Raw genomic sequence first — 19,884 nt, 5'->3', positions numbered from 1 at the left:
AAGAACGGCTTTACGCGCCGCACTTCGGGATCCCTGCCGCTTGACAGAAGGGCTCTGTAACGAACCGCAAAACCACAGAGAGTGAATTCTAAACTCGAGTGGGAGCGAGGGCCTTTCCCCAGCAACGCTCCACAGCCGCGCGCCGCGCCCAGCCCGCCGGCGCCGCTCGGAGCCCTCAGCAGGCGCGGGGCGGCTCTCGCGAAATGGCGGCGCCGCCACAGGGCGCCCGCGGGGCGCCAACGAGCCCCCGTCCCTCGGCCGGAGGAAGCGCTCCGCCGAGCGGGAACCGCCCTCGGCCCCCGCCTTCCGCCGGAAGCGAGCGGGGCGGGCGGTCGTCGGCCGTTTGCTCTCTCGCGGCGGAGCCGACGCGGCACGCCGTTGCCGGAGCGCTGGAGGGCGGCGGCGGCGGGCCGGGAGGAGGCGCGGGACCGGCCATGGAGCTACCGCCGCCGCAGAAGGAAATCGTCTACAACAAACTGCTGCCCTACGGCGAGCGCCTGGAGGCCGAGGCGGACCGCTTCCTCGCGCAGATCAAAGGCAACCTGGCGCGGGCCGTGCAGCTGCAGGAGCTGTGGCCCGGAGGGCTCTTCTGGACCAGGAAGCTCTCCACGTGAGTGCCCGGCGCCGGGGGGGTTTGGGCGGCGTGGGGCGGCGGGACAAAGCCGACCCGGAACGTTGCGAGCGCTGCGGATCGAGCTGGCTTTTCTCAGCTGGTTATTTCGCCCCAGAGCGCTATTTCGTCTTTGGTTGCTTGCTGCCTGCTTGGCCACCTGTGTGACCTCTCGCTTTTCCGAGCGGGCCGAGCGAGGCGTTATCTCTGCTGAGTTGTGCCGTGCTTAGCGCCTTGGCTTCGCTGTTAAACGCGTTTCCGTAGTTATAAGTCGTGTTTGTGCCAGGAATGACGAGCTGTGTGCTTACAGAGTCCAGAGAGCCTCTCGTGGAATTCTCCTTTCTGCCCTTTTTTCGATCTCGTTGTAGATCAATAGGGATCCTGCGTTGCATGTTCGGTGTGTACGTACGGAGCTGCCTGTGTTTGCCAGGAGGCATTCTTAGATAGAGCTACGTCGATGGTTTCAAAATGACTCACTTGGTTTTGCTATGTGACAGTTTAACCTGCTTGGAAGCAGCTCAGCCCTGCTTCGTGACCCCCCCCGCCCAACCTCAGGGAGCTCCCACTGCTTTCGGTTGCCTCGTTGGAGTTGTGGTAGAACTCTACATGCTAATCCAGCTGAAGTAAGCCACGACAGCTCTTACGAAGATAAAGGTCTACGTGAGGCACCTCGGCTAAACGTGGCATGTAAATCCTTTAAAATCGTGTGGGGTTGTGTTAGAATTGCCCCACGTCCTGTCGGCGCCGTGACCGTTAGCGGTTCAGGCTTCAGGGCACTGATTTTAACCTGCTGAGAGCTGCCGCTGTGCCACTCTATGAATCAGGAGGCTCTAATTTGTGGTTTCCCACCTGCTCTTTGAAGTTTGAATTCATTGTGTGTTGTGCAACTTGTCTGATGCCTCTTAGTCCAGAGATTTCTTTCTGGCCTATTCTATGCAGTAGGCAAGCCTTGGAGCACATGTGGTCACAGGCAGGGAAGGAAACAGTGGCGCTGGTTTAAAAATAAGCCTGTGCTGAACATGAGAGGTGTTTTGCTGCTCAGCTGAACTTGACAGAGTTCTTCTGCGGGCTTAAATGCTTTTATTACAGCTTAGGCCTAGATGAAACATTTCCCAACTCTGTTGTGTTCTGATTTCCTACCTATATCAAATTATGGGAGGATGACTAGAAAATCTAAGTTTTGTTGTCTGTTGATAGCAAGCAGTTCATCTCAGTGTCAGCTTAGTCCCTTTCTCCCTGCTCACCAACTGTCATGAATTTAACTTTTTTTTTGGTGGGAGAGTGCAATGGATCTTCATAGTAGTAAGGTTTCTGCTTTGCTTGGTTGCTGCAGATACCTGAATCAGAAAGGCCAGTATTCTCACAGCGTTTATAATTCAGTCATGTCTGACGTGTCTTTATTCCACGTACGCTTTAAAACGCTAATGCAAGCATTTTAAGATGTACACTGACATAAATAAGTCAGGAGAAAAACCCACTCTATCAAAGACTCGAGGTGTGTGCACTGGTGTTGTTGTGCCTTCTCAGGTGCTCTGTAACTTCATGCGGTTGTGAATGAACCCTGTGGACTACAAAGAATGAAAGTGAAACTCAAATCTTTTTTGGGATTAAAAAATTTGAAATCGGTTTCTGTTGCCTTACTTTGACATCACAGCTGACCCTGAGGTCTTTTAGTTCTTATACTCTTAGCAGTCGAGAGCATGACTTGCACATTGTTATCTTAAAAGGAGCTTTCTCGTCTTGCTGATGTCATGGACTGAGGTGGGGGAGGAACAGGGGAAAGAGCAAAAACGGCCTTTATCAGATAAGAAGTGTATAGTCTAATTTGCGTAATTTGCATTTTATGCATAACAGTAAGTCATGTAAATGATCGTTTTGGTGGAATGTGTATACAGAGTGTAGCAAGACAGCTTTCTCTTGCAAAGACAGCCACTTAAGTAACTTATGACTCAGTGAGACTTCTTGTGCAAGGGAAAGTGCTTGCCTCAAAGACTGGCATTTAAAAGCAATCATTACCCCGAGACTCCCCAGACTTTGGCTGGTAAAATCTCTATCTTATAAAACACTAATCCTGTTGTGAAAGCAGAAAACCAAATGTCAGCTGTTGTATAACTTGCTACAGTGTCCAAAAAAAACCCAACAAACCGACCACAACAGAACACGTTGCATCAAAATCATTTGTCTAAATGGACTTGCATCATACTTCTGTTGTTTTATAGGTCAAAAATAGATTGCCGTTTCAATTTTATTCACTTCTTTACGTTTCATGTTGAAACTAAATAGGTTTTCTTCTAGGGCATAGCCTGTAAATGTGCACATTAATGCAGTATGAGCAATTAAGCACGTTCAGTTGACTTTGCAGCCTGAAAAACACGCAAATGTCTTTCTGTGCTTTCTGCTTGAATAGGTAAGGGTGGAGTTTTTAGAGCTGAGGAAAGGGCTTCTGTTCCTGACGATGGCATCTATGTGTTTGTCTATTACAAAATGACATTTAGGTGTCAAGTATGCAAAACTGTATCTCAGCTGTTTTGGATGGTAGGGCACAGCAAGGATGATGGCCTCTCACTGGGACGTGCTGAAGTATTTTAATTGCTATCACAATATAAATCTTTTTTTTTTTTTTGTCTCTACTTGTTTCCCTCCCATCGTTAACAGAAAAATATAAGCCTTCATTTTGGGTACGCAGTTATGTGCATGTATGGTGTACACACACATCTGATTGGAGTAGTTTTAGTGAGCATGAGTCACTATTTTCAATGCAGTTTGCCAAAACCCGAATTTTAGGCCAATTGTAATGCAGTCCTATGTGTTAGAAAGCGAAAGCAGATAGCTAGGAATTCAAGAGAGTGCTCTACTCAGCTTCATAAGTGAAGGTAATTTTTAACTCCAGTAGGGCAGCCAACTTCTAGGATAATTTAGGATGTCCACTTGATACGAGAGTCTATTTCCTAAAAATAGGCCTATTGTAGTTGTGGAGTGAGAGATTGGGCACTTAATACCTATAGAGGGGGAGGGAATTGAGTTTTGGTCTCTTTTTTTTGCTCAGAGACCCTGCACTCAGTGCAGGAAAGATGGAACTGCAAAGAGAATTTTCAGTTCCTAATGCCTCTTTTTTTGCAGGTAGCTGTGGGAGCAGTTTGGCTTCAAGTAACTCAGCAAAGTGACATCTTTCTGTTCTGTACATTTCTTCGCACTTTTTTCCCTCAGTTTCTTAATTAAATAGCACTTGGTGTAGTAGAACTGCTGCTGGCAAATGTCTGGAGATGTGTGTGTTATGATTGAAAGACAACAACGTGGAAGTTGTTAGAGGCTGAGCTTGATTTCAGAAGCTTCTGTTCCACAGTGAAATGAGCCTTTAGTGTTATTACTAATATGGGTTATTTATCAGACATACGCTGTGAGGGAAGCACACTCCTGTAGGTGAATTGCTTTGGGAATCAGTCATCGCATTGACCAGCCTCCTTCTCTTTTGGTAAAGGGAAGTAAAGGAAGGCTAAGGGCGAAAAACAGTTGTCACCTATTGTTTTCAGAAGACTCTTTGTATTTGCAGTTCTGCATGAGTGCAAAGTGTATGTGTTCAGCTGCTGGTAGCTGCTGTGTAGGTGGGTGCTGTTTGTGATCCACGTGATTTAAGGGCTGTGGAGGAGGATACAGTTTGCTTCTATTTCATTTGTTTCCTTCTGTGTTGGACGTGAATGAAAACACTGCTCATTTAAGGCAAATCCCCTGATGAATTCGACAGGGAAGAAGAAGTGGGAGTCGTCCTGTGCAGGCTTTTTTCCTCTTTGAAAACTGTTGTTGGTTTGCCCAAGCCTTGCTGCTCTGTGTGTTCCTTGTCCCGCTGCGTGTTCTAAGGAAACGGGAGGAAGATGAATGGGGGGAGGGAAAAGAAAAAGTAAAAAGCAATGAATGTCTCTATTCGAGGAAACAGGCTTTGGGTACGATGAGCAGGAGGTGGGAGAGTTTTAAATTGAGGAAGTGGTGGAGTAGAAAAAAGTCTTCAGGCTGTTGAGTCCAAACCCCAGGTGCTCCTGTGGCACCTTGTGAAGGGTGTGCTGGGTGTGCTGTGTTCAGAGGGCTGAACTTCTCGTCTGGGCAGCTTCCCACTGCCAGTTCAGTGAGGCCTTAGTGTTTGCAGACGAGAGCGAAGCATTTAAAAGTCAAACAGATCCAGTAATCGACCACATTTTGCAGTGCTGGAGGAGTCAGTTTTGGAAAACAAATTCAGTAATGGAGGCAGTTAACTTTGTTTTCTTAGGTCGGTGTCTGCTTATCGTTGCCCATCTGAAGTTATTTAGTATGTACGACCCAAGTATTCCCTTCAGCAGGTCTTTTTCAGCAGTGTCCTCCCTAACATTTTCCTGCAGCAGCTCCAGCACTGTGCTGTGTGGTGTGCTGTCCCACATACCAAATAAGTACTGTGAGGGCTGGCATTCTTCACATTACCAGAGCAGAGCCTCGAAGCTTCGCCGCTGTGTACTTAGAAACAGATCAATCCAAGCTATACTGAACCTTAAACAAAAAATAACCAGTAAGCTTCACCCCACGTTGTTGCTTTCACAGTTGGTATCCTGTACGTTTTGTCTAACAGCTGCTCAGAGGACACTGTATTGGTGTGACTGTTTAAGAGTAGCTGGAGCAGTCATTAAAAGGGAGTGCACTTCTCATAGCTGTGTGAAGTGCAGAATGCTCTGCTGGGGCTGTAAAAAGGACCTTAGAATGGTTCTAGCATAATTTTATGAATTTAACTTTTATGAATTTAAGTGTATTCCTTTCTTCAGTCTCAGCTTGGAAATAGCAAGCACCTTTTCCGAAGCTGGCTTTTAAAATAGTGGTTATAAGGGAGATAGCAGTGAAGCACAGCAGCAGCAAGTGTCTGAAAACATTGGTTAGCCATGCTGGAAGGTGTCAGGTTTGGTCTTCACTTGAAACTCCATTTTAAAGTAGTTTCTATGTTGTGGCCTCTCCCCTCCTTAAAGTTCTCCAGCTCAAAATGAGTGCAGTACAGCTGCTTGGGGCAGTTGTGGTGGTTTTGTTTTGTGTTTTTTTTTATTTTAAGAAATTAAATATGTGGGAATATAGAGGGACTAAATTAGGTAGCAAGTATATTTTGGGCTGAGGTGAAAGAGTACAACCCTTGTGTTTGTGGTATCTGGTGTGAACATTATGTTATGCTGTTTCTGGAATCTTGGAAGGCAGTAAACTGTCTTTGTTCTTTCTGGTTATTTATTTTAAGCAATGTTTCCTTTACATCATTAGTGTGAAAACAAATAGTGCTTTTGATATGTAACTGCTTTTTAGCACACTTCTGGTTTTATATAACTCTTTCACATTTTAAAATTGGTTTTAGGCTGGCTAAACCAAGATTGGTTAAATTCCAATTTCTCCCATAGGAGAAGCAACACAAATTGCGAGTACAGAGGAGCCTGTAGTAATTAGGAATTCCACTTACTAGTAATTACTAACACTTTCAGTTTTGCTCCTTGCAGGTACATAATTGCCTTGTCTTCTCAGCCAGCAAAAAGAAATCTGAGATGGACTGTTAGGATTGCCACTGATTATAAAGCAGGTTTTCCTGAGAGGCTTATTCTAATTTCTGAGCATTGTATGTATAGAAGAGCAGTCAGACTATGCCAGAGATCCAATCTGGACATTTGGGTAGGGAGTGCTTTATTTGTCAGTCTGTTGTTTTTTTTTTTCCCATAGTTGATTTCAGTTGTCAAAATATTCCCATGGTTTTCTTTGATTCTGTTCTTGTTTGTTAGACGTGTGAGATGGGCTTCACTTCGGTTTGTTGAGTAGCAAGAGCTGGTCTCAGATAAAATAAATGTGCTTAAGAATATTGCTTACTCATGTTGTGGTTTCTTTTTAGGTATATCCGGTTGTATGGGAGAAAATTTAGCAAAGAAGATCATGTGCTTTTTATCAAATTGTTGTATGAGTTGATAACAATCCCAAAGCTGGAGATCAGCATGATGCAAGGTTTTGCACGCCTGTTGATAAACCTGTTAAAGTAAGTACAGAATTCTGCTGACTACTGAAATTTTCTTCTTTAAGCAGTTGATCCAATTCACTTGCTTCATATTCTGTACTTTAATGTAATAGTGTGTTCTACTGTTGCTGCACTTAACCTCTGCACAGATGGTCTTGGTTTAAGAGATTGCATTACGTGAATGCCGTGCCTCTTTCAAAGCCATGCTGGTGGTCTTGTGAGTAAAAGGAGGACGGTTGTTTCACATTACAACAAAGCAAACATCAGAGAGCTAAGTGTTAACACTGAATCTTAGACAGAGAGAAGGCGAAGGCTGTCTCACAGCTCAGTAATGTTTATTTCACTTACTCAGACTCTTGCTGGAGATCTTGACAGCTTGAGTTCATGCAGAAATGATGTGTGGCTTGTTTTTTGCTGCCTGACCTTCCTGCAGCGTGTGCCAAATGCTGAAGATAAGTGTGATTCAGAGCAGCATTCCTGGTCTGGGGTGTTCTGGTGTGCACTCGGTGTAGATGTTTAATCCTAAAATGCTGTATTTCTTTTATTAGGAAAAAAGAACTGCTGTCCAGGGATGATTTAGAGTTACCGTGGAGACCGCTCTGCGAAATGCTGGAAAGGATATTATACTCCAAAACAGAGCATCTTGGATTAAATTGGTTTCCCAAGTAAGTCTGCATTTTGAAACGTTTGACTGGCAGTAAGTACCTGTGATACGTAAAAGTACAGTTAAAAAAGATACTTGGTTGATATTTCAATGATCTGCCTTTCAGTAGTTGCATGTAGGGCTGTGCTAAATCGTGTGTATCCTGCCAATAACTTGTATTTGTTACGCTCTTCCTTTTGAATGCAATCAGGTTCAGCACTAAATATTCTGAAGCAAAGGTCTCCAACTTGCTTTGGGATAATAACCCACGGCTTAACAGAGCTGATGTTGACATTTTAAACAGTATGTAGGTGAACTGACTACTGTTCCGTGTATTAACACAATAAGGATGTGGGGGAATAAAAGATGGAACTGTTCTTAAATAAATGCACTGTAAGCATTCCCTGTGTCTGTGCTCTAGATGTAGATCAGAATGTGTATGAGAATAGTGAGATGCCTTCTGTAAGAAGTAAACATGCACATCCCAAGCGATGGTATGGTATAGATACATCAGTTTGTAACTCAGTTAAGAGTTTGAGGAATGGTTTGCAGATTTTAAGAATAAAAACTTTATTTCTGCTTTCTTTGAGCTGCCAGTCCCCCCCCATCTGCCAGATTGCCAAAATTAGTTTTTGTAGTAATTTCAATTAGAGGAGGTCCTGCGCTGCATATTGCAAAAGATGTTATATAGATAATTCAGCTTATTTGAACTGAAATTTCACATAAAAATGAGTGAAAGTCCTTATTTACTTTAAAAATGGCTTTCTTCCTGTCAATATTAAAGTCTTGTCGCTGATTCTGTTTGCTGAATGCAAGATCCTATTGCTGGTATGTGACACAATCAGAAAGTGCATGTAGCTTTGTAATTTGTTACAGAGCTTTAATGCTGTTTAACTAATGTCTACTGGCTACATAGATGGAAAAATAATGTTGCTAGTGAACTATCTTACAAACCTGTGTTATTTTGCTTACTGTAGATACTGCTTGAAAGTGAAAAAGGAGCAGAGCCTTTTCCAGTGTGATCCTTTCATGCATATGCCAGCACCTGCCTTAACTGTCTGTGGGGGTGTTGACTGGTCGCTGTTCATTTACTGTGCGAGAGGCTGGTATGGTGGCAGGGAGACTTCTGCTTAGAGGGAGGGAAGATGAAGCTGGGACAAAGACAGCTGTTGGGATGTCTGTCTGAAACATCTAGCTTTTATTAAGAGTAGCGCCCGTAGACCTCATATGCAGTGCGATTTGTTCTCATACGGTGCTTTTTCATTTTGTTTAAGCCAACTTCGAAGGGTATCTTTTTGGTGGATGTCAAGAGAGATTTTTAAAAGCTGAGTTAATTTGATACATAGCTGATAATTTAACTGCTGTCTTAATTTTATTTATTCTTTTTTTACATTCAGTTCATATCGACCAGGCATGTCTTCACCTAAAACATTTGTGCTAAATGTATTACATAGGTGGTAAGAATGACTTTTTTTGTTCAGCTCTGGCCGATGTGTAATCTTCTGCATGTTCTGTTAGACCGTAACACTTGTCACACAGGTGTAATTTCTGTGTAAATAATGTATTGGAAAACCGACTGTTAACATTACACCACTGTTTATGAGAATGTCGCACTGTATGTAAGCATTTCTAATTGGGAAACAAGATAGCGTGTGTGAAGTGGCTGATCAAGTGGCTATATGCTAACTAATTTAACCAGCATATGTATCTGAAGGGTCAAATGAAAGATGGATTTTACATTTGAGCAATTGTAGTGTCTGAAAACGGGTAAATAAGCATCTGTGCAGGAGTGCATGTCACCGTGCAGGTCTACTTTGCTATTAAAAACCATGAAATCATGGAAAGTGCTTGGGCAGTGAGCTAATAGATTCTGGAAAATAGTGAGCAATGACCTTGTCATTGTAAAGTGTGAGACAGAGCTCCTGTGTTGGTAGGGTCTGCTAGGAGTTTTCACAGTAAGACCAAAACAAACAGAAGATTTAGCTTATACATAAATTCAGAAGTAGTTTTTTAGGGGATCTAAGTGGAAGTGAGGGAGAGGCTTCAGCATTGCAGTGGTTTGGATTTGTGTATTTCTTTGGTTGGGTTTTCTTTTTTTGGAAGAAATTTGTTCTACTAACAAGATACTGATTTGGGGCCAACATAGTTGGAAATTCACTGGAATGATGCCATTTGGGAAGCTGTAGCTGGTTGCTCTTTTTGTTGTCTTCAATTCTTACAGTGGAGCGTCCACTGTAGAATGCCCCTTAAGGCCTGAATCTGTTGTGAGCAATTGAAAAAGGGGCTTTTACTGCTTTTTGATGGTGTAGGAGTCAGCGTGTCAGTTTGTATGAAGTATGGAGTGAAACATGTTTCTCTTTGAAAAGACAGAAAAAAATAGGTTTACAAATGACAAGAATTACATCCTTGCTAAATGTGGAAGATAATCATGTAGAGCCAAAATGATGATTAGTGACAAATCCACGTGGTGTGGTATAATAATGTGATGCTAATCCTTCAGGTAATAAGGAGGAGCTAAAGCAGAGGGATGAGAAGACTTTTTATCTCACTAAATGAGCACTACTGGTAATTAATAGCAGATACCTTTGGTGTGCTGCTGGTCCATGTGGCTTATGTGTGCAGTTGGTTGCTGCTGTGCTCGCTTAGTCCCCAGCTAAGGGTAATGGTGCAGCAGCACACAGCAATTTGCTAGCACAGTAATTGCGGGTGTTTGAGAGGTTCAGTAGTAATGGTTGTGTAAAAAGTATAACAGGAGTGGAACAGAAGCCACTGCTAAGAGATTAGAGAAAGCTGGTTCAACTGATAACAAAAACAATAACCAGCAATGTCTTGTTCTCCCCAGTTACAGTCTTTCTGTCTTTTCTAACTTCCAGCTGGACTCTGGCAAGTTTTCTGTGGTTGGCCTGTGGTTTCACCATATCTTAGATGGAAGCTTCCACCCTAAAGAAATAGCTTGCTGCGGTTTTATTGTTGTTTTCCTATCTTCCTTCTGAACTTGATATCAGAAGACAGGGAAGGAAAGCCCTCTCAGTCTTTCTCCTTTTTCTTTCACTTGCATACTCAAATTTGACTTAAAACTTGTGAACTTGAAAGGTTTATTGATCTCTGGCCATTAGGATTTGTATCTTAAAATTCTTTTGTCCTTTGATTGATCACAGGCATAGTTTACTTCAGTAGAATGTAATAGTGTAGGAATATGTGCTTGCCGCACAAACAGTTACTGTGTAGCTCTTTAATTGTCTCTAGGAACGTTGCTGGTTTGTGCTTTATCTGCTCTTGGAACAACCATTACCCATTTCCTAACTCTTTCAAGAACTGTATTCACTTTGAACTAGAATCTTTATGAGTTTCTTATGGAGTTTTGTCGTCTTTTTGTTTAATGAACTGTTAGACATTTTCCTTTGTATTTTAGAAGCTGTTAGTAAACCCAGTTTTCATTCTGTCAGAGATAACATTTACTTTCTCACTGGTGGATAGAATGTGCAGAATTTTGCAGCTTCTGGAGTACTTATTGAACTGGAGCAGTGTGCTGAGGGCTGGGTGGGCTTTTGTTGGCTTGCAGTCTGTGTTGAAGTGTAAGAGTAAGTTGTGCACACACACCATTGCTTTAGGGGTGGTTCATTCTTTTCTGTCTACCTCAGCTTGTTCAGGATCAGTTTAATTTGTGTAGGACTAGAGAGAGTGTGTGCATGCTCTGTATTGGTGTGTCCTGAAATGACTCATCTAAACTGATCTTTGGTAAGATTCTAAAGATGATAAACTTGTATCATCTTTATTCTGATCGAAATAGCATTTCTGTAGCTTTACTTTATTTTGTTTTATTTTTGTGGTGATCTGAAGAATGCAGTTTTGTCTATTAAGGCTACATAAATGGATCTGAAAGATGTAAGAAGCTCCTTTGCCTGAACATGAGCTCAGGGAATGATCCTTGGTAAAAGTGCAGTTTAGTCTTGAGTTGGTCTTGCAGTGAGGGCTGGAGCTGACAAACGTGGAAATGGACAGCCGCTGTGGTTCCAGCAGTCTCTTCTGTCTCCTTTGTTCTTTGAGTTTATTCTAAAGTTTATTTTAATCTTTTTTTTTTTTTAATGGCTTGGCATCCTGTGACAATCTATGTTAAAATGCTGTAATAATTCTGGAATGTATTTTTCTACTGTGAGTAAAACATTTAAAATCAGCTGTTAAAGCGTGAGGGGAAGGTAATGAAATAACTGTTGATTTGCAGATACTTTGCTTCTCTTAGAATCACTAAGTAAATAAAAATATAGAAATTTAAAAAATCAACAGATTGAAAAGGTTAGATATGGTATATAGACTTTAATAATAACTTGATGAATTCTGTTGCCTTTATTTATCTGAAAAATCCACAAATTTATTTCTGGTCGTATTTTCAACTTCCTCTGAAGGGTTACTTTTGCTTTGCTGGTTATTCATGGATTAAATGCAGGATGTTATTTCTTAGAAAGGGTAATAATTCTTCAGTCAATAGTTAAAACTTGGTGAATATCATAATGCTATCTGAAATGTAGAACCAGGAACTTAGGAAAGCAATTTTAATCTGTATTATTTGGTCTGTGTGAAAGGTGATTAGCTACTGCATGTTCACTGAAGACATCTAATTGCATCAACGTTATCTTAAACTCTTGAGGCAGAATCGTCAAATAGTTCTTTACTTTATGCTGTCCTAGAGGTTTGGTAATACAGTATCCCCAATGTTTTCTTTTTTATTTCAGTTCTGTAGAAAGTGTTCTAAAAACGCTTGTGAAGAGCTGCAGACCGTAAGTTAACCAAGTCTTCTGAAACTGATATCTTTAGTATTACTTTGAAGAGGGGAAAGAAAAGTATTTAAGACAAACACAAAGCAACCCACCAAACCCTATTAGCCGTTCTTTACCTCTTTTACCTCACCGTAAGATGTTTGGGTTGGAGTGCAGAGGCTTTTCTGTTTTACTGAAGTTGTGAATGATCAATACTTCAGGTTCGTAGGCTGCTTAAGGTGGAAAACTAAGGGACAGACGTGTTTTATGTTGTAGTGTTTAGACAAACTGCGGGTATCTTAGGCTGTAACTTTTTTTTTAATAGCGTTGTTTGAAAATCCCTTAATAGCTAATTAAACTAGTATATCACTTGATAAGCCTGCTTTGTTTTTCAGGTTTTTAGCTGTTACATTTGCTAAGAAGGCGTATGCCTGAAGCAGTTTAATTAATTTAGCTAGCAGCTTGAAAGCTGCAGAGCTGTAGAGACTTGAAATGATTTGCTCTTGTATTGTATTTTGTGAAGGTTAAGTGGAGTTGAAGAGCACCTATTTATTGCCACTGTCTTAATGTAAAACTAAGATTTATGACAAATAGCTTAATGAATTTAAATGTTTAGAACCAAAACCAAGCTATGCCCCCAAGATCCCCTCCTCCCAGATTTAAAGCTGAGTCTTTATCTATTGAATGGTTTTCTTGTCTTCAGGTATTTTCCAGAAGATGCCACTGCAGAGATGCTAGATGAGTGGCGGCCTTTGATGTGCCCCTTTGATGTTACCATGCAAAAGGCTATTACCTACTTTGAGCTGTTTCTGCCTACTACCCTTCCTCCTGAGCTTCACCATAAGGGTTTCAAGTAAGTATAAGCAAATGTCTATTGGTGTAATGTTCTGTTACAAGTGATTATCTGTTACAGGATGACTGTTGAAGTCACTCAGGTAAACCAATTTGTGTGGTGTTTCCTTTAAGTATATATCTCTTGAATTCACGTTGTAAAGAATGATAGGCTCATTTAAAAAAAGTAGTATGGAAATGAATGAGTGGATCAGAATAGCTGTACATATTCAAAAGCACTTGTTCTATAAACAATCTTTAAATTAAAAATTCCCAGATTTCAATTTTTGCAGTGGAGCAGCATTTGTTTACAATGCTTTCAGAATTGTTTTTCATGTAGGAGATTAAACTTACTGGGATCTTCTCATTCAGTTCTACCTGTTTCTGTTTGAGCATAGAATTACTGGGGACACAAATGCCTGCAGCCCGGTCTACCAGCAGACCAAATGGTAGCTTTTAAGAGCATTTGTGGAATTCAAGAAAGAAATTCTCCTTCTGTAAAAAGTAATCTGGGGGCATTTTATTGCCTGTTCTGAGTTTTATCTTCTCAAGAGTAAAGCACACAATCTACAGCAAAGCAAACTAAATTGAATTGAATGCATTTTGCCAGTGAAAGAATAGTAACATAATAGAAATTATTAACCATAACACGGTTTTAAGTACCTGTACGCCTCTAGTGTAGCTTCTGATGTGGCTTTCACATAGGCTGAAGTTACAACTGTTACGAATTTGAGAATGAGGTGGAGGTTTTTAATCTACTATCAAGACGTAGAAATGTGAGACAGTCAGAAGTTTGCTGTAGGAAATTAGTTCAAAAATGAAAAAGCATCTTGTCCTTCAAATGTTTCTCTGTCTGGATCGTGTTTAAGGTGGGGTTTGACGCATATTAAGTGTGTGTAGGGACTACATAAGCTGGGTAGGGCAAGAGTTGTATTTTCAATACAGGATTGGTGAAAATTCCCAAGAAAGGAAGTGAAAATGTGTAGGTCCCTCCAAAAATAACTCCTCCTGTTTATTTCCATGGAAACTACAACGCATACCGGAGCGTGCTAGCACTATTTGATGGAGCCAAGTCTCAGTGTACAACACTTTTTTCAAAACAGTCACCATTGCTAGCTGTGCTTTTTTTTTTTTGCCAGCAGTGAACAACAGTCTGCATCCATAGGAATCTGCATCCATGCTCATAAGAATCTGCATTGCCATCCAGATCATGGCCTGTCTTTCATGTCACTGTCACCATTGCTGGAAGACATGACCTCACTGTGCTGATGTTCACATTTTTGGTCTCCATAAATGTTCAGCAAGCATCAGTGAATGTCAGCGGGTGCCATTTTTTCCACATAGAAGAATTCAGTCCCATACCTTTGCTTCACATGTACTTCCATGTCTGATGGCACTCTGTCAGACTGCTCTTCTGCTGCCATCTGTCACACAGAAACAAAGTGTAACAGAATATTGTTGGGAAGGTTCAACCTCTACTTCTGTCCTCCCGACATTTGCCTCTGGGCCAATGTAATAAAATGTGAGGCATTACTTTCAGAGCAGCCCTCATTATTTGTGAATGAATTTAAGCAAGGGACTGGCATGGAGGATTTGCATCCTTGGATTCGGATGAATTCAGAATAGAAAATAGTGACAATTGTAACCATTGGTCAATAGGGAAAAATGTTAAATTTTAAACTAGAAGGGAATGAAGTGTGATCTGTTCTCATTCAGTTTGTCTGTGCCAGAATGGCAATATATATTGAAACGATGAAGCTGAAGTAGATAAGGATCAGAGTTGGAGGTGGGGAGGGTACTATAGGAGATGAAGGGATACAAGCATGTCCGTGTTGATTGCATATATATATATATTTTTTTGTATGAGTTAGAAGGGCAGGTGAGTTTCTGAGACCACCTGGCAAAATGAGAAATAAATGTCAAGTAGTGGAGGGGTTGCTTTCACAACATAAAAGTTACTTTATGTTCTCTTGCAGGCTTTGGTTTTCTGAATTTATAGGCCTTTGGGTTTCTGTTCAAAATCTTCCCCAGTGGGAAGGGGTAAGTATTGATTATTCATCTTCACTAGAAGAGATCCATTTAAAAATTCCTACTCTATGTTATGAAGTTGAACAATGATCTATTTAATGGATATTTTTTCTTTCTACTATTATGAGAAGACAATGGTGCTAATGTCGTGACTGTTAACAAGAAGTTATTGACTGAATAAAGGAGATGGCACTTTGTGCACAGTGAGCATTATTTAATCACCATCTCAGGCAGCTTCCCTTTACCATGGGAATTTTTTTGAACTGCCTGCTAACATTTACAATGATGAAAAGAGCTGCTGTGATTTCTATAACTTAGATTCTGTGAAATTGCATCTTTATTCCTTGTGACATTCTTCACATCTCTAATTTTGAATAGTAATGGGGTATCTTTCCATTAGAGCTCATGTTCAGTCACTCTGTTTTATTTTTTTCCCTGCCTTTTAGCAGTACACTTGTACTGCTGTCCTCAGTGTAAGTGGGTGTATATCTAACACAGAATGTTTTCCATGCCTTCTAAGTTCAACTTTACTACCTCTAAAACAGGTACACTTATTTTGAAGTGCAAAGGAATTTAAATGTAACTTCTGATTTGCAACCCTGCCTTGAATTTGTGTTGAAGTCTTTCGGACATCAGTTTTAGTGTGCTTCCCTGCTTGTTCTTGTCTCTATTACTGCATTAATTTCCTGTAGGTACGTTGGTGGCAGTGTTCCATTTCTGCACTGCACTGATTACATTTTCATATAATTCCCATACTACCTGTGCGACAAGGCTGCTCTCAAAAGAAGTGCCCTAAGTACTGCTGGAAGCCTGGCTTTCATGCAAAGATGTTTTTGTTTTGAAAATGGAAAGTCATTCTTCATATCCAGGATGACGCTCTGAAATTGTTCTAATTGCACTACCAGTATTACGTGCTTCCATGTTTAGAGTCTGTTTTGATCTTCAATTATCTGTCTTCAAAGCAATCTCGCAGAGGTTAGTTTCTTCTACTTTGCGGTGACTGCAATAAGTTGTTGTCATCTTTATTTTAGACACAATAAAGAGCTCTGCCCACCTTGGCCAAGAATACCATCGGGCTGTATCTTTCAAGTAAAATCATCTGCCTGCCTTTTCATACACATCTCATGATCAGATATGAACTTAAGAAGTGAGAAGAAAAATATTCTCTAGACAGCACCCCAGGCAGCCTTAGTGCTGTTGGTGTCAGCTGATCTGTGCCTTGGCTTTACTGCAGTGAAATTTGGCAAATGACCAATGTGCCAATTGTATGTGAACATAAGCTCATTGACCATCTGGCTTCTTTCGCTAATCTCCTGCCTATGTATACAGGGAAGACTTCTCAGTGTCATTGCAGAAAGCTAATTCCCAAAATACCGTGTAATATAACCTTTGTAGCCCATTCTCTCTCTGGAAGTTTTTGTGTCAGAAGGCTCCTGTACAGGTCATCCTAGTTTGAGTTTGGTTTCCTCACACTTAGAGGAAGGCAGTCTTTGTTCAAACAAATGGCAATTTTCCAGATTTGAACAAGTTTCATTTATGATTGTCTATAGACATCCCTGCATCTTCCTGATGGTTATCCAGAAAAGTGCAATTTTGTCTCGTCTTTCTGCCAGAAAGATGACAGCCTGTACTTTTAGAACCATTATTTGGCTTGTTTCTGTCAACTAGTTTAAGAAAAGAAACATCAACACACTTTCATAAGTAAGCAGCTGTCTGTGGTATTTTTCTCTCTTCAGCTGACTTTTGACAGTTTGCTCAGAAAGCGCAACATTTTATTTCTTTTTTTCCCCAAAGATCTTCATGTTTCCTTTTCTGTCTTGTTCACCTTGTAAGGACAGGATCTCTCTTTTCATAAGCTTGGATGTAGATCAGTATATACGTGTGTTCTGACTGTACAATCCAATTTAAACCTCTGTCTGCTGCAAGCTTTTTCTCAGCTTGCTTTGGCAGGAGTTGGATGTGCTGTTTGAAGGGAAGCTTCAGAAAGAGTTGCCTTTGAGGTGCATGGGAAAGGTTGTTGTTTTTTTTTTTCTCAGTGAGTATTGTCTTGTATCAAACAAATGTAATCCATTTAAGAAATTGTGAGGTTTGTCTCGCTGTTGTGGTAGTTACAACTGTCTTGAATTGAATTTGTGGTTTTCAAAAGCTGTTTCATCCTTCAGGCTTGGAAGGTGAACTGTACTTCTGTGAATCTCTCTAAATTGGGCAGGATTATTCAAGGCCTTTGCTTTTGTCTGCACTATAGCTTCAAAATACTGGTAGAAACATCAAAGTCTTGGATACCTGACAAGTATTTCCTTACTTGAATAAACTCGTAAAAGGTGTGATGGTTGGTTGATCTTTCTCATGGTCAGGATGTAGGAGTTAGACACACACTCTCCCTCTCTTTGTGTAGTCCTTTTAAGTCCCTGTTCAGAGGACACTTTTCAGTTCTGTTTTGGACTCAAGAGACAGACATGAAACATGCAGTAGGCTATCTTCAGAGATAGTCACATACTGCTATCTAGTCTGCAAGCTGATGCCTGGGACTTCTACAAGCCACAGAGATGTATAAACTGAAGCTTAAAACATGCCAGCCATCAGCCACAGGCAAGTGCATTTTAAGTAGGATGGGTCCTGTAGAAGCTAAATAGTCCTTTGAGATATGTTGGTTGAGTTCTCCTTTGTGTCTGTATATAGGCTAGTATCCCCTTTGAGCTCACCAAATAATTTCACTGGTGAGGAAGCACCATTAGATGAACAAACAATTGCTTGTTGTGGTGCTCCAGCTCTGAGTACTAATGAGTGGCATGGTGTATCACTTACAATCAGGATTGCAAAGAACCTGGGTAATGCACGGGCAACCAAAGTGGGTTGCACATGGCCCTTTTCCTTGTTGGAAAGTAGTAGGCTTTTGGATACCTCTGATTTTTCTTTCCAAGCCTCCATATTTTTCAGAGCCTATCTTTCTCATCCTTGCATATAGGAGGACTACTAATTTGTATGTTGTCTTCAGAATGTTCATTAGGACACTTTCCATCAACTGATGCAGCTGATCATCTGGACAAAGGCTGTGAAAGTAGAGAACAAGTTTCTGTTAGAGAAGTTGGTGAAAACCCCAAGCCAGAGCCTATTCTGTTTAAAAGAAAAAAATATATATCTTTTTTTCTTTCTTCCTTTGCTTAAGCTGTATTATGATGGGTTCACTGAGAAATCTGTCTTATAGCTATCACATGCAGTCTGTTTCAAACCTTAGCTACAAAGATGAATAGTCTCCTACACCCAACTGATCTTTTTTTGTTGTTGTTGTTGTTTTTTTAAAGTGACATTGCTTGAAAGACCATGAGCCTTAGTAAAAATGAGGTTCACAAGTCATCTGCTCTGTGGAAGCTACTCCAAAGGGAAAAAAATTCCAAGCAAAAGCTAAAGTCTTTGCAAAACATACGACATACAGTTTAATTTTTTTTGGTCTGTTGTTCATCTGTTGTCATTTGGAGTTGCTGTAGAACAGTAAATAGTTAAGAAGATCTAAAATGCTGGCGAATGCGTTCTGTCTTTCATGTTAACATGGAGAGCAGAACACAGAAAAAGGGAAGGGTGTGAGTATATCTTCCAGAAATACTATATCTCAACTAAATAATAATAATAGAAAAATTTCAAGACATAGAAATGTATATTTTGACAGGCTGTGTCTCCCAGAACTTAGATCACTATTAGTACTTCTTCCCTGCTTTGCAGGGGCTCAGAGGAATGACCTCCTGCAGATTGGATTCCCACAGGTGCATTGTGAAATACAGTTGTGGTGGGTCCTAATAGACTGAAATCTCCCTTTGCAGATGTTACAGTGCTATGGGTAGCTTATATTTTATGGGTAGCTTTTATCTGCACCTGTAGATTGAAGAGTTTTGTTCATCGTTTATAATTTATTCTAATAAATGCTTCCTTCTTCTGCTCTTGTTTCAGCATCTGGTAAATCTCTTTGCTCGCTTGGCCACTGACAACATAGGGTACATTGACTGGGATCCTTATGTACCGAAGGTAATACTTTTCATTTTATGAAATTACGTTGTTTACTTTCAGTGTTAACGTTCAAAGGATGATGCATGTTCCCTTTGTGGGTCTTATACTGCAGAGCCCCAGCTTTTTCAGTTAGATACATTCATTTGAAGACCTGATTTGAGCTATCCTTTTGTAAGAAAAACCTCTGGAAGTTGGTACTGCTATCACCTGACTTAAAGCCCAACCAAAGCAACAAAATACCTTTCCATATAGAAGTGGTGTCTGAATATATACTATTAATCCCCCTCGGAAGTAAATGCTAATGACATTCATTTGATATGTACCACTTTCCAGTCTTTCACCACACGGATTTTTAAAGATGTTCATAGTAGTTATATTGTTTAAAAAAATAGTAATTAAGACCCTCTTGTAGAAGAGAAAATTGTACGATTTTAATGTGTTTGTGATATAAACGTTTCTGAAATTGAAGACTGTTTCCTTGCAAGGTGTTCCTAATGCAGATTAAAAACAGTAATTTATATTTTATCTCAAAGAGTAAAAGCAGAAAATGAGACATAAGTACAACCAAGCCATTATTCTTCACTTGGTACCAGTGGTATTAATTAGTGTTTTTACTAACTTGTGTTATGCTAAAAAATATCAAAGGCTTTTAACTAGAGGTCTGCCCCACTATTTTGTGCTATGGTATTTGTAACAGACCTTGTGATAATGGGAGAAAGAAACACAAAATAATGGCATGTCTCAAGGTGTTAATGTGTTATATGCTTTGCTGATGAGACATTTAAATGGAATACTTAAAAATAATAATCAAGATCTCCAGAACAGTACTGGTATTTACATGATGTCGTTTTACATCTTAACTTCTTTGGAAGAGTAAGATTTAGCTTTTTTCTCCCAAATAACGTGGGTGGGTTTTGACTGGTTGCTAAAATCCTTCCTGACAGAGTTGTGGTTTAGCTGTTCTTTTGAGTTAACTTCAGCTGAAAAGCTAGTGGTTTTTTCTTTTTGTTTTTAAATAAACTGGTAA

General features: G+C 40.5%; 1 protein-coding gene across 2 annotated transcripts in view; it reads left to right on the top strand.

Annotated features, from left to right (window-relative positions):
* The first annotated feature begins 332 nt into the window (after positions 1-332).
* The window catches only part of PSME4 (proteasome activator subunit 4), a 63,977-nt gene continuing 44,425 nt past the window's right edge, over positions 333-19,884 (top strand). Inside the window, exons 1-8 of one of the 2 annotated variants that reach the window (XM_052679881.1) lie at positions 333-610; positions 6,483-6,623; positions 7,151-7,267; positions 8,643-8,702; positions 11,976-12,020; positions 12,703-12,852; positions 14,807-14,870; positions 18,801-18,875. In XM_052679881.1, coding sequence (XP_052535841.1) covers positions 435-610; positions 6,483-6,623; positions 7,151-7,267; positions 8,643-8,702; positions 11,976-12,020; positions 12,703-12,852; positions 14,807-14,870; positions 18,801-18,875 — 828 coding nt within the window. In that variant the 5' untranslated portion in view covers positions 333-434. The remainder of the gene's footprint in view (positions 611-6,482; positions 6,624-7,150; positions 7,268-8,642; positions 8,703-11,975; positions 12,021-12,702; positions 12,853-14,806; positions 14,871-18,800; positions 18,876-19,884) is intronic. The other variant, XM_052679890.1, reaches the window with a different exon arrangement.

Source organism: Tympanuchus pallidicinctus, unplaced genomic scaffold (genome assembly GCF_026119805.1).
Source record: "Tympanuchus pallidicinctus isolate F22 unplaced genomic scaffold, pur_lepc_1.0 scaffold1, whole genome shotgun sequence".
Lineage (NCBI taxonomy): Eukaryota > Metazoa > Chordata > Aves > Galliformes > Phasianidae > Tympanuchus > Tympanuchus pallidicinctus.
This window is presented reverse-complemented; position numbering and strand designations above follow the sequence as displayed.